Source organism: Triturus cristatus, chromosome 4_1 (assembly GCF_964204655.1).
Source record: "Triturus cristatus chromosome 4_1, aTriCri1.1, whole genome shotgun sequence".
In the NCBI taxonomy this organism is placed as follows: Eukaryota; Metazoa; Chordata; class Amphibia; order Caudata; family Salamandridae; genus Triturus; species Triturus cristatus.
Genome location: NC_140585.1, coordinates 251,385,214 through 251,400,035, shown reverse-complemented (window position 1 = coordinate 251,400,035; position 14,822 = coordinate 251,385,214). Strand labels below are relative to the sequence as shown.

General features: G+C 49.9%; 1 protein-coding gene across 1 annotated transcript in view; it reads right to left on the bottom strand.

Annotated features, from left to right (window-relative positions):
- NUP205 (nucleoporin 205) overlaps window positions 1-14,822 on the bottom strand; it is an 839,084-nt gene that overhangs the window by 576,623 nt on the left and 247,639 nt on the right. The window contains exon 15 of the mRNA XM_085651995.1: window positions 8,434-8,643. Within this exon, the coding sequence (XP_085508121.1) occupies window positions 8,434-8,643 (210 nt within the window). The remainder of the gene's footprint in view (window positions 1-8,433; window positions 8,644-14,822) is intronic.

The following is a 14,822-nucleotide window of genomic DNA, read 5'->3' as shown; positions in this document are numbered from 1 at the left end:
TGATGAACAAGCAGGGTGAGTGACCGCAATTCACGGCGGTGCCGAAGCCGGTATCTGACAGCATCCGTGAGGCTAGCGACTTCGGAAATTAGCTGTGCAGTCCACCTCCTTTATCGGTGTGTGATCGCCGTTAGCAGGATGGCGCCAAGAGTGAATAAACACCAGAAAGATGCGAAGGATGTGCAGAAGGATCCTGCCGCCCCAGCATCTCTGGCCACGGCTGTGCCAGGCCCAGTGCAGTCCCATTGAGCGCTATCGAAGAAAGCGGGAGAAAGCGGCGGCACCGGCGGTAATGGCGGCAACTGCAGCAACGTTGTGAGTCAGAAGGCTGGTAATGAAGGGGGAAGCAAGGCTCGGGAAAGAAACCTCCGGCAGCCTACCCTGATGGAATATTTTTCGGCAGTGACGCCGGCGGACTCGGCAAGAGCCGGATCAGGCGAACAGATGGAGATCGGCGAAACTTTCCCCAGTGAGGATACATTGTTGCCGCCTTACGCCGGGCCGGCTGACAGACAAGTGGAGCAGAATCTGCGGGGGGGGAACAGGTACTAGACTGTACTGCGAACAATGGGTTGACTGTAAGTGATGTGTGCCTCAATATGGAAGTGGCTGGGGGTAGTAAAGATAAACGCGGTGATCAGGTGCCGTTCCACCTTACAGAGCCTCTCTTAGAACAAGCGGCGAAAGTGAAAGTGATCGCGATCAAACATCAAAGCGGCCGCGAAAGTGAAAGCAAATGGTGTGCAGGCTGCCAAATGAAGCGCGCGCCCGGTGCACATGCACTGTATTTGGAGGCCTGAAAGCACTCGTTTGCACTTCCAGATCCCCCATTTACAAAAGATCTCAGGAGAGCAGCGCTAAAGCGCTGTCTCAGGCGAGACTTAAAAAGTGCTACCAGATGCTGCCATGGCTTGAGTGCATATGCGCGGGGGCGCGCTTTGCGTGCCTGTCTCCGCGCTTCAATTCCCTCTCCCTCCCCCTCCCCCACCACAGATCTCATCACTCTGCTGGCCTCATTAAGTGCAATTAGCCTGGCTACGCGCGCGTCTGCACTTTTCAAGCACCCGTGCTTTTGTTGTGATTCTTCCTGTGTCTGGCAAGCACCAAGACCACTTCACTCCTTTTTACTAGTTTAACGTCCTCTGTAATATGCCATAAACTAGAACACGTGGGCGGTAAAACAGAATGCAATTTGCTTTATTTCAAAACCTTCAATGTTTCAAAAACGACGTGTTAAAAAAATCTTCCCGACTGTGTCATGGTTCGCATCCACGGTAGGAAAATTTGAGCTGATGTACAAGCTGGGGTAAAACATTCAAAAATATCCTTTTGTTTTCTGTACGATCTCCAGTAGCATGAGTAGTTGCTTCCATGTCCTTGTTCACGATAAAGCCTCAAATGTTTACCTTTTCCACACTTTGGGAATACGTTTTCAAATACCCTCTTCCACTGATGAGAGTTGAGGAAATGTCTGTAATGGTTTGCAAATTCGAATAATGTTCCAAATCTAAGGTTAGTCACAGACACACTGCACTATACTGCTTGGCAGCCATCCCCTCAGTCCTATCTTGTGCACTACAATTAATAATCAGAAGTACTAAAACTTTCATAAAATCTCGGCGAGTGTGTTTTTTTTTTTAATTCACCGATTACAGCTGTATGGGGACCGTGCTACCATTAAACTATTGAATTCATGGAGACAAGGTTGAAATTGGACCGAATTGGCTGTCACATGATTGCCGCTGCCCAATTACAATTTGGGGTTTAATCAAAAGAGGCAACTGTCTGTGTGATTGATACAAAAAAAGCCAGGAAGGCACGCCTCATTTTGCCCCATGCGCGGATTTATTTACACTTTTTTTTTTTTTTTTTTTTTTACACACAGGCACTCCTTTTAGAAAATACATTTTTTTTTCCTTTTTTTGCGTTTCTTGTGCTACAGGCTAGGCTGGCCCTGCCTCTGTCTGCAGCAGGCTCCTCGCATTGTTTCTGACTGCCAGGAAGAGACATTTTCCCCCTCACACATGTATCCTCTCTGTGCTTTCTGGGCTAGCTTCTTTTTAGTCCACAGACACAACAAAGCCATACCTGGGAATGCAACATAGGATACCTGCAATCCAAGCCTCTGTTTATAGAAAACACGCTAAAGTGCCCGGTTATTTAATATCTAAACGCAGGGGCATTAAAAATGAAAACTCGAACGAAAAAATCAAGGCCCTTAATTTTATAGATTCTGCTTCTAACAAAGCTGGAAGGAAAACCGTGGCTCGATCAATCTTATTCGCCGAGCAGGGCTTCACAGCTCCTGGCCTCGAAGATCAGATTTAAAGTGTTTGGCTCCGGCAGGAGCAAATGTTGCTTTGGGGGAGAGAGAGTGCACATTAAATTTGAGTAAACAGAGAAGGAAAGAATCTTCAGACATTTATTTTCTGCCGGACGGCTTCAGTGTTTCCAGGTATGGTACCTTTCTTTTGTTTCCTGTGTCTGTTATGTGTGTCATGCGTGTGTTTGTGTGCTGTTGGGGTCCGGTGACAAATAGCGCAGAGAGCTGCATGTGTGTGTGGGAGAGGTAGGCAGAAAGGTTCCCAGGGCTTTAAATAGAGCAATTTAAACAAGCATTGGCAGAGCCAATAGGTATCACCTTTGGGACCTCATAAGTGTTTAGCCATGCAACAACAGTTGATGCTGTTGCACCAAGGATATTGTGCTGCATAACTAAATGCTTATAAGGTCCCAAAAGCGAGACCTATTGTCTATGCCAAAGCTGGTTATATTATATACAACGAAGCCACAGTTGCTGCTTTTTTATATATTTTATGCAACTAATATACATTGACAAGGCCAATAGTCATGGCTTGTTGTAGGTCTAATGTTGTTGAATGCAAAGATAGAAACAGCAACATACCAGTCAGGCGGCACATTACGCTCAGCTCATATTTTTAACGATGGTGTTTTAAGCCACGCCCTTAATTACATCAGACACGCCCCTTGGAGAGACCCCCAGTTTTTTCATCCCACTTAAAGCCCTGGAAACACCACCATGTCACAGGCACCTCATGTCCTGGCACTGTGCATCATGCATGACTTATGACTTCCAAGTTTTCGGATTGCCTATGTGCAGGGGCATAGTGAACCCTCCCCCACCCCACCATTTGCTTTAGGATCTACAGGGAGGGTTAAGTTCTTGATGGGTCTCTTCTGTCGGCAACTCAGTAGAAAAAGGCTCAGCTTATAATTAATGTGAAAGGGTGGGTGAGTGAGTAAGTGAAGGAATGGGTAAATGGCTGGATGGAAGGGTTAGTGAAAGGATGATTGAACGGGTGAATGGATGGATAATGAGAGAAAGGATGGATGGATGGATGAGCGAGTGAGCGGAAGGATGGATGAATGAGTGAGCGGAAGGATGGATGAGTGAGCGGAAGGATGGATGAGTGAGCGGAAGGATGGATGAGGGTAAATAGATTGATGTATGGCAGGAAGGGTAGATGGGTGGGTAAAAGGATGAATGGATCAGTGAAAGGATGGATAAGTGAAAGGGTGGATGATGGGCGAGTAAATGGGTAGATGAATGAGAGAAATGATGGATGGATTGATAAACTGATAAGTGAAAGCTTGTATGAATGCATGAGTGAAAGGGTGAATGGATGGATGGATAAATGTCGGGCTCCCAGATCAGGGGTTCAGATTGGGGGTCAGAGCCAGGAGATACAGGCTTGCATAGCAAAACTGGAGCGCTCGATTTTAAAGCTTGAGTCCCAGAGCGCGATTCATTTATTGGACCTTCTTAGCCACCATTTGTCAGTGGAGAGGGCTGACCTAAGACAACTGTGCCTAGACGAGGCCCGTCGATGCGGAGAGGTTTCTGCCAGCAGAGTTTCTGAATGGGGAGAAAAGTCAAGCAGGTTGCTGTACTGGGTGGCCACCAGAGAGTAAGCAGCAAGGGTAGCCCCTAGTATCATTGGTCCGGACGGGTACAAGCCACCACGGGCCCGATCGTGGCTGCCAGGTTTGCGATCTATTATGAGTCTCTGTACGCAGCTAGGCTCGGCCCTCCCGCAAACTGAGGAGCCCCTCAGTACAGATATTCACCTGCCCATTCTGACCTTCAGAGAAAGGGAGGCCCTTGACAGTAGAGCAGTTCAATTACGCTCTAATGGAACTTAAACCAAGCAAAATCCCAGGCCCAGATGGGTCCCCTTTATAATAATATCACAGAACTTACTCTACCCCCCTCTCCTCAAAATGCTACTTGAGGCGATTGACCATGGTTACTTTTCACCTGAAGAGGACCTAACTACTATCATAGTCCTGTTGAAACCCAGCAAGCCCCCGAAACAATGCATCTCTTACTAGCCCATCTAGCTCATCAGCACCAAAGTTGAACTATACGCTAAAATTCTGGCAAGACGTCCAACCCATGTGCTTGACCACCTGGTTCACCCAGACCAGTGTTGCTTTATCCCCAGCATGGCACTGTATTTGCAGGGTTCACTTTGCCATGGCAAGATTTAGGGAACTGCACTGTGCCACAACACTGATGCTTCTCAACAATAAAAAGGCCTTCGATTCTGGGTGCCAGATTCAGAGTCTGTCCACGCCCTGTACGCTGGGCTGCAGGTGTGGGTAGTGGTGCTGTCTCCCACAGATTGCCAATTCGCCGGGGAACTAGACGGGGATATCCCCTTTACCCATTCTCTTTGCCCTGGCAATAGAACCCCAAGCTTCAGGGATACACTGTGATGCCAAGTGTGGGGGTCTGACTGGGGTGTATCTTTAGAGGACACAATTGCTCCCTACGCCGATGACGTCCTCTTCTTTATGGCACACCCGGCCGACACTGGACCCCACCACATATCCATTCTCGATACAGTCAGGGTAGCATTGGGACTGATAGTGAACCAGCCTAAATCACTACTGATCACTCTTTGGGGTGAAAGGGACAACGAAAACTGGCACCCGGTCCTACCGATCCAGCATTTAAGATTCTGCAACTTGGGAATCCAGATGACATGGGTACCAGATTTAGCATGGAGTCTCAACCTACAGTCCCTCACTCACAGGAACCAGACTGATTTAGATAGATGGGCTAAATTGCCACTCAATGTGCTGGGGAGGGTAGCCTAATTTAAAATGATGGTTCTCCCCAGATTCCTCTATGTCCTCCAGATCTTCCAATACCCTAATCAATGGTTCATTGCTATGAATTCTAGGGCTCATAAGTTCCTTTGGGCTAGTGAACCTCTCAGGATCTTCTTTGATAAGTGTGTTCGATCCACCTATGACCGGGTTCTAGCCATGGCTGATATCCACCTCTACTGCTGATCAACGCACATTGCAGTGGTGAACGACTGGCTGTGTGGTGAGGCGGTGGATATATCCCACCTTTAGGTTTGGAGCATCACTGCTTGGCTTGGATATTCTTGTGGGCACACTTTATGGAGCACCAATTCCCCCACCAGCTCCCCAAGACCACTAGTGTAGTTTTCTTGTCTTGGACAGCTGCCTTATGTTGAACAGAATGGAACCAGCAAGTGCCGCTGGAGATCCCCTCTGCCTCCATGGCAACAATTAATCCTTTTGAGACCTTCAAACGGACTTCTCCCTTCACAAATCACTTCTTTTTTTTATAACCCCAACTCGCCATGCACTCTCAGGCAATAAGGAGGCGGTTACCGAACCTCCTGAATATAACCCCTTGGAGGCTTGACTACTTATGGTTGCAGTAGCCAAGGGAGAAATGTCCAAGATCTACAAAATCCTAAAACCCTGGTGAATTACTTTTTATGTGCACTGATGCCAATTAAGGGAGCGCTGGGAGGGGTGGTTGGGTCGAGGTGGATTGGAGGGAGGCGTGCATGGCACCCCAAGCCTTGGCCATTTCAGACCGCCTGTAACTTGTTCACTCAAATTACCTGCATTGCGCTCCTCCCCCCTCCCCTACCCACTCTGCGAGCGCTAGAGCAGGTGCTGGCTGACTCGTCCCCTCGTAGGCTCATTACTAGATTATACAATGCCACGCAAGTCTCTTTCCCAATGGCCAAACATAAATCGGTTGAGGGTTGGAACGAGGAATTACCTTCGCCTTTGACAGAGTAACAGTGGAAATTCTGTTGTGGCCAGCTAGAGATGCTTTCCCAGAATTACAAGCTCCGTTTAATACATTTTACATTTCTGCACAGGTATAACAGAACACCAGCTCAGCTTTTCCGTATGGGCCTGCGCGAAGATGCCAGTTGTTGGAGATGCAACTCCACCCAAGCGCCTTTCTTACACCTAGCATGGAATTGTCTCAAGATAGCTCAATACTGGGGAGAGATTTTTACATCAGTGAACGAGATGTTGGGTCCTAGATTGAAACCATCCCCCCTCATGGGCATACTTGGTTACACGAAAGATGTTCCTGGTGAACCTAGAATGCCTACTGGTGGGTGATGCTACTTTTGTTGGCGAAGAGTAGGGTTGCTGTGGTCTGGGGGGAGCGGGGGCACCGTCAGTCAAATCTTGGGTCGCAGATGTTACACATTGTCAGGAGCAGCTTGAAACATTTTGGGAGCGGATTCCAGCGGCTTCCAGACCTCGTGATATCTGGGGTACCTTCCAGGAATGGGCTCTGGCCCCACTAAATGTCAACGTCACTGAACCCTAGGGGAAGTCACTTTATTTTAAATGTATCGACTTGGGCCGGAGACAGCTGGGCCAAAACTGTGGTCGTTATCCTCAGTACTCAAGGAGATCTTAGTAAATTGGACTTTTAATAAATGTACCCCTATTTCGCCTACTACCCGGCTGGAAAAGAGAGGCTTGACTTGTCATCTGGCTTGAGATTACAGGTTTTATTTTTAGAGCTGCACTGGTTTACCCCCCTAAATTGGGGTTAGTTATTGTAATTTTCTTTGTTTCTTTCTCAGTTCTTTTTCCCTCTTGTTGTTTTTCTTAAACTAAACAACTCCAGAAATGCTGCCTTGAAAAATGTGAGATTCTATAGGGAGTTTGTGATCATAACATGTATGTATCAATACACATTTTACTTTTGACTTTTGTTTTTCAATAAAATCTTTATAAATAAAATTAAAAAAATTACCTGCACTGCACTTACTACACACAAACGCTTGTCGAGAGCCCACAAACTTCCCGATCATGCCTGTAGAAGATGTCGGAGGGACACTGGAGATTTTTATCACATGGTTTGGAAGGGTCTCGTCATTCAGACATGGCTCTCTATCTTCACGGCCCTATAAGCAGTTCTTGGCCAAATCCTTGCTGCATCACTAAGGGTTGCATTGTTGGGGCTGGTGGATGAGTTGGGAGTTCCAAAGGGGTACCAAACCCTAGTGGGGATGGGTGCATTGATCACTAAGAGAGGAGGGACGTGGCTTAACACTGGAGGTCGCCAGAAACTCCAACAATGAAGATGTGGGGGGAGGTCATGGACCGCTCAACAAAATTGAAGGAACCAATTTATCTAGCCCGTGGCTGCACCAGGAAGCACTGAAAGATATGGGGGGTATGGTGGGAGCATCATGGACTGGAGACTGCATTTCTGGGTGGTACAAGAGGTGAAGTGGGTTGAATGGAGGAACTGTCCCGTAATTTATTTCAGAGGCTCTATGGGGTTTTGTGTTGGGTGTGTGTAATATTGGCCTATAATAAAACTTATAAAGTGTAATATAAACAAAAGTGTGGATTCTGAGACAATATTTACCTGAAAAATAGGTGTGTAAAAACTTCCAGGTCCTCTAGAACCCTTCTCACACGAGCTGGAAACAGAAATTACTCTGGGAGGCAACTTACAGTACAATGTATCATGAGTACTGAACCTCCTAGAACCTTAAAGGATTAGCAGTCTTGTCACCACAATACAGTATAACCATTTTAAAAGTGCACTTTTCCTCAATGTTAACCAGAATTTAGCCGTTTTTAATTTTCACATGCTGCAATGTAGTTGTAAATAAGCTCCTTTTACAGAGTGTTTGTCATCATATGCACATATAGACAATGACACCATGTCCACTTAATTCTATGGATAAATATTAAATATGAAGTAGTCTGAGGACCAAACACCGAGAACAGGATTTTTCTAACATTTATGCATTCAATAAAGATCCTATGATGCTGAATTAAATTTAAGAATCAATGTTTTTGTCAGATATTATTCTGACAATGATATTCTGGTACCACACATTTCAGCATTCTCCAGTCCATTCTGTCACAGCAAAACAAACTGATCAAACAGCAGAGGCAGCATGCATATTCATGCAGTAGCCTAGATTGAGCTGCTACCAAAGTAAGTTTCTTATAGCTTGAGTTGAAAGAAAAGCAAAGAAGGACCTCAAAATGAGGTGAAAGCAATTTAAGTTAGGTAATACATAGAAATTCAAGGCAGCAATTTGGACATAAAGCACGTTTCTTTTGACGCTGCAATGAAGTTATTACCTTTTCAGCCGCTCTCCTGTATGCTCGGGTGCGAAAGCGAAGAAAGACAGAATCTCTCAGAAACTGAAGGTAGGGATCAAAGCCAGGGGGGCGAATCCCTGCCCCCAGGTTAGACGGAAAGGAACTTTCAACCAGATTGCTAATGAGAAGGCAGAAGGCACGAGTGAGGGGGTACTCTTCACAGCGAGACTCAATCTCATTTAATTCCACCTTATGAAAAAAAACAGTACACATAAGAAAGTAGTCATACCTTTGATAAATGAAAAAAACTGTAATTTATCTTAAATCCGCACATAATCAACATCAGTAATGGAAGCCAACAACAAGATTTAGTCAAGCACATGCAAACATTAGTTACAATAACAGTTAAAATGCAGGGCACAACACCTGTTTGCAGTACTTCAATAAGCAGCTACTGGAAAATATAGATCAGCCTTCTCAAACAAGGAGATCGTAAGCTACCTGCAGTGCTCTAGATACCTGTAAGTAGCTCTCCTGTGTGCAGCACAGTGAACTAAATTTGAAGCCTTTTCTGGGTTGAATTATTATATTTATACCATGTAGGAAGCTGGCTCTGTATATACAATTCTAAAGTGAGGTATAGTGTGCACAGAGTCCAGTGGAACACCAGAGGTAACGTTAGATAGCACCTCATGCTCTATTTGTGGTAGTGTGGTCAAGCATTGACGCAGTATCAGAGGAGGGTGTTAAGCCTTTGTTGTACACACTCAGTCAGCAAATGAATTCACACACTCAAAGGCTGAACTTCAGACCAATTGGTTTTGTATGAAAATATTCTTTTAGTTATTTTATTTTCTAGAACCAAGCAAGCCTGGCACAGGTAAGCAATAAATACTTTACAGTGGTAATGCAGTTTGTAAACAGTTTGAATTGTAATTGTGTATGCACTTTGGTTTGACTTACAGTATGGTTGCAGAGAAATGCAATATTTTGCAAATGCAGTACATAGACTTGCATGGGCTTTTCAGTAAAATACCAGGCAAGTTACTTTTTAGATTACTTTTCTTACTCAGAGTAGTATATCTGGATAATACTCTGGGACATTTCCTGCAAACAGGTAAGTAAAATCGGTTTTATTAAACAGTTCAATTTAAAAAAAAATCTTTAGGTTTTCCAACTCCACACTCAAACTTTTCCAAGAAAAACAGTCAATGGAGGAAAATAGTGTTATCGATTTTGAGGTAAGTATTTGGAATTGGGAGTTGAGGTCCCCCAGGGTCAAGGATGCACTCTAGTTACACCCTCAGCGGCTCTAGGTCGGCCGGGCGCAGAGTGCTAAGGGCTAATGTTATCCAATGGGGGATAGGGGCCCTCCAGTTGGTGGCTGCTGTCGAGCAGGCCACCTGGTTGTGGGAGCAAAGCTCCTGTACTTTAGCTCAGGCCAAATGGGGAAACAAAGTAGCACCAAAGGTGCACCCTCAGCGGCACTAGGACGGCCGGGTGCTGAGTGCTGTTTCGAAGTCAGACGTGGGTCCTGTGCTCCCTACGCCACTGGAGTCAAGCTATCCTGGCTGAAGAGGGGTGAAACCCCGAAACCGGTCCTAGGATCCTTGATTCCGGTCCAGGGAAGACATGGCTTGGCAGTTCGGGCTGGACTGTTCCCATGAGGCACAGGGTCAAGACTGATTTGTATATGGCCATGTCTGAACTGGGATGGTGTGGTGAGCAAAATAACGATGAATTAAACCCAGATCTGTGACTGGGGGTGAATGTTTTGTCAATGTGCAACATTCTGTCCATCATCTTGTGTGTTTTGCTGTTTCGACGTCAGGCACCCTGTTTGGAATAGGGAACCTCCGGTTTGCAAAGGCACTGCAGGCTTGGGGACGAAGGTCTTCTGGGTGCGACCACCACTTTGAGAGGTAAGTTGGGAAGTTAGGGGTTGGTTAGGCACCGTGGATTTGGGCACACAAGGCTGTGGGGCGGCAGGTTCAGGGGTGCCATTTGGGGTCAGATCTTATTACCAGCTCTTTGATGCGGTTGGGGGGACCTTCTGGATTTAGGCTGCAGGCATCAGCTGGAGGCATGAGGCAGGTCAGGAGTCGCCGGATCTTGGGTCAGGATCGCTGGGGTGACCTCCTTGTGGTGTTTGCCCACTCGAGCTCGGGCCAAGGACGGCGAATGCAGAGTGGGGCGAATTTGTGGTGTCCGGCCGGAGTCAGAGGTAGGAGATGAACAAATCCGGTGTTCACGGGAGACCGTCTTTGTTCTTGAAGGCAGGTAGGTCCTCCAGGGTTTGAGGTTGCTGGCTGCAGGACACACTTGATTTCGCAGGAGCAGGTTCGAGGGGGAGACAGGCCGGTAGGGCTGGGGCCAAGTCAATGGGTGTCTTCCTCTTGTTTGCTGCTGCACGGCTGTTCGGTCCTTCCTCTTCTATCAATCAAAGCATTTGTAAAGCGCACTACATACCCGCGAGGGTCTCAAGGCACTTGGGGGGGGGGGGAGCTGCTACTGTTCAAAGAGCCAGGTCTTGAGAAGTCTTCTGAAGGTCTTCGGTAGGCCCTAGGCGGATGGGGAGGGTGTTCCATGTCTTGGCGGCGAGGTGGGAGAATGATCTACCGCCGGCGGTCACTCTTCGGATGCGGGGAACGGTGGCGAGGGCGGAGTGGAGCTGGCGGGTGGGGGTGTAGAGGCTGAGTCGGCTGTTGAGGTACGTTGGTCCGGTGTTGTGGAGTGCCTTGTGTGCGTGGGCCAGGAGTTTGAAGGTTATCCTCTTCTTGACGGGGAGCCAGTGCATGTCTCTCAGGTGGGGTGTGATGTGGCTGCGGCAAGGGATGTCGAGGATCAGGCGTGTGGAGGCGTTCTGGATGCGTTGAATCCGTTTCAGGAGTTTGGCGTGAGCTCCTGCGTAGAGGGTGTTTCCGCAGTCCAGTCTACTGCTGACGAGGGCGTGGGTGACCGTCCTTCTTGTTTTGGTGGGGAGCCACTTTTAGATCCTGCGAAGCATGCGGAGGGTGTTGAAGCAGGAGGAGGAGACAGCGTTGACCTGCTTCGTTATGGAGAGGGTAGAGTCGAGGATGACCCCTAGGTTGCGTGCGTGGTCGGTGGGAGTTGGGGGTGTTCCTAGTGCAGTCGGCCACCAGGAGTTGTCCCAGGTCGAGGGGGTGGATCCGAGGATGAGGACCTCTGTCTTGTCCGAGTTTAGCTTCAGTCGGCTGTTCCTCATCCTGTCGGCGATGGCCTTCATTCCTTCGTCGAGGTTGGTTTTGGCGGTTTAGGGGGTCCTTGGTGAGGAAGAGGATCAGCTGGGTGTCGTCAGCATAGGAGATGATGTTGAGGTTGTGCCATCGTGCGATGTGGGCAGGCAGTGCCATGTAGACGTTGAACAATGTTGGGATGAGCCTTGGGGTACGCCGCATATGATCCCGGTGGCTTCAGAGCGGAAGGAGGGGGGAGGGGGGGGGGGGGCAAGAGGAGGCGGACGCTCTGTGTTCTGCCAGAGAGGAAGGAGGAGATCCAGTCTAGAGCCTTCTCTTGGATTCCGGCATCGTAGAGGCGTGTTCGTAGTGTGCGGTGGCTGACAGGTCCAGGAGGATGAGGGGCGCGGTTTCTCTGTTGTCTAGCAGGGTCCTGATGTCATCGGTGGCGGCGATGAGGGCAGTTTCGGTGCTGTGGTTGCTGTGGAACCCGGACTGGGACGGGTCCAGGATTCGGTTTTCCTCGAGGAAGCTGGTCAGTTGTTTGTTGATCGCCTTTACGATGATTTTCGCCGGTAACGGGAGCAGGGAGATGGGTCGGAAGTTCTTGAGGTCTTTGGGGTCCGCCTTGGGTTTCTTAGTAAGGCGTTGATCTCTGCGTGCTTCCAGCTCTCCGAGAAGGTCGTTGTCTCGAAGGAGATGTTGATGGTTTCCCGGAGATGGGGTGCGATGGTGCTGCTGGCTTTGTTGAAGATGTGGTGTGGGCAGGGGTCTTCCGGGGATCCGGAGTGGACGGTGTTCATGATCTTGATGGTGTCATCGTCACTAATGTTGGTCCAGGCGATCAGGCAGTTGGTGAGGGTGGTGGTCGTGGGAGCGGGGGTCTCAGTGGTTGCCAAGGTGGTGATGGTGTTGAAGCGGTCGTGGATGTCTGCGATCTTGCGATGGAAGAATGTGGCCAGCGAGTCGCACAGGTCTTGCGAAGGTGGGATGTAATTGGTGTTGGAGCTGGGGTTGGAGAGTTCCTTCACGATGTTGAAGAGCTCTTTGCTGTTGTGTGCGTTGTTGTCTAGGCGGTCTTTGAAGGAGGTCCTTTTGGCGGATCTGCTGAGGTGGTGGTGTCTGCGGGTGGCGTTCTTGTGGGCTGTGTAGCTTTCCGGTGTTCGTTCACGGATCCAGTTTTTTTCGAGTTTTCGGCAGGTTCGCTTGGAGGTCTTCGGTGAACCAGCTGGCTTTCTTGCTGGTGTGGTTGTTGGAGGGCTTCTTGAGCAGGGTGAGGGTGTTGGCGCAGTCGTTGATCCACTGTCTGAGGTTGCGAGCGCCGGTGTCAGGGTCGGTCAGATCTGCGAGTGGGCTCCTGGAGAGGGTGGTGGAAAGCTAGTCTTCCGTGACTTTACTCCAGCAGCGGCGCGGCGTCTGTTGGGTGCGGTGGTGCGTTTCCGGAAGGTGAAGTGGATGCAGCGGCGATCGGTCCAGTGGAGCTCGGTGGTGCGGTTGAAGGAAATGTGGGAGCTTGCGGAGAAGATGGGATAAAGCGTGCAGCCGGCAGAGAGGGTGGGTGTAGTGACGAGTTGTCTGAGTCCGAGGTTGGCGATCAGGGTGGAGGAATTGGTGTCGTCGTCCTCGAGGTGGAAGTTCAGGTCCCCGAGGAGGATTTAGTCTGTGGTGGCGAGGGCGTGTGTGCTGACTAGGTCGGTGATGGAGTCGCTGAACTGTGCTCGTGGTCCGGGGGGTCTATAGATGAGGGTTCCTCTGAGGGTGGTGTTGGGGTCGGTGTGGATCTTGAAGTGCAGGTGTTCGGCGGTGCTGAGGGTGTCGTCGGTGTTGGTTGAGACTTTGAGAGTGTTCCTGTCGACGATGGTGCGTTCCCTGCGGGTGATCTTATAGCCTTCCGGGATGGCTATGGCGATATCGGGTGCCGAGGAGGGGTTCAACCAGGTCTCCATCAGGAAGGCGACGTCTGAGGTGTTGAGTCCAGTAGGTCCCAGAGTCCCTGGCGTGTTTGCGTGCGGAGCAGGTGTTGAGAAGGATGCATCTGAGGTAGTTGGGTTCTTTGGTGGGTGGGTTGGCAGGCCGGATGCTGGTGAAGCTGCAGTTTCGGCAGGAGAAGGGTCCTTGGGTGCGCTTCGGGGCGGCCAGGCAGCAGGTGCGTTATCGTCCGGCGTTGAGTGCGTGGAGGGTGCTGGAGTCGTAGCAGAGACGGGCGTCGTGTCGTTCGTGGGGGCCGGGGGTCCTGGCGCTGGGCACGGTCCAGGCACGGACGGGTGCAGACGGGCGCGCATCTGGTGCGGCTGCGCAGTGGCCGCCATATATGGGGAGGTGGGAGGGAGGAGCGGCTGGGAGACGGGAGGTAGAGGCAGCGAATGGGCAGTCAGGGTGGCGGGGCGGGAGCGGTGAACGGCACGGAAGGCAAGAATCACGGGGGGTCACAGAAGGAAAACCGGGCACAGAATCACGGGGGTCACAGAAGGAAAAACCGGGCACAGAATCACGGGGGTCACAGAAGGAAAAAAGGGCACAGAATCACGGGTGTGACGATGGGAACAGAAGGAAAGAAGGGTACAGTAGAAAATACAGACACAGGGGGAATACAGACAACCGCAGTCACAGACAACGAAAAGGAAACGATAAGGGCAGTACAATGAACAGTAGAACAGACCTAAGGCCTACCACTGGCCACTAGGGATGAGGCGCAGGTGGTAGCCTGCGGGTGGAGGAGGGCCTCAACTTTCCTCAGCAGCGGCAGCTGGGGCAGGGACAGGACGCATAGGCGGTGCTGTGCGGAGGAGGAACGACCTACCTAACAAGGTCAAGGGTTGCTCTCCTCACCGCGAAGCGGCCGCCATATATGGGGAGGTGGGAAGGAGGAGCGGCTGGTGGGAAGGAGGAGCGGCTGGAAGGCTGGAGTAGCCAGAGCAGCAGGGCACCAGCGCACTGAAACCCCCTCCTCCAAAGAACCAAGGGAGGAATGAACCGCCCCCAGACAGAGCCACCCGTCAAGAACAAGGAAGGCACTCACAGGAGACACAGCCCCCCACCGGGAGGAGAGTACCAAAGACCAACCCAAGGGTCCTCGCAGAACAGGGGAGGAAGGGCCCAAGGGGACGTAGGAGGGAAGGAAGGCTGAAGAGGCTCATACACTCACAGCAGAGGAACCAAGGGAAAGGAAGGGGAGGCCAACTCCCCCACAAGGCAACATAGCTTCCGCCGAATGCCAAGACAGGAAGATGA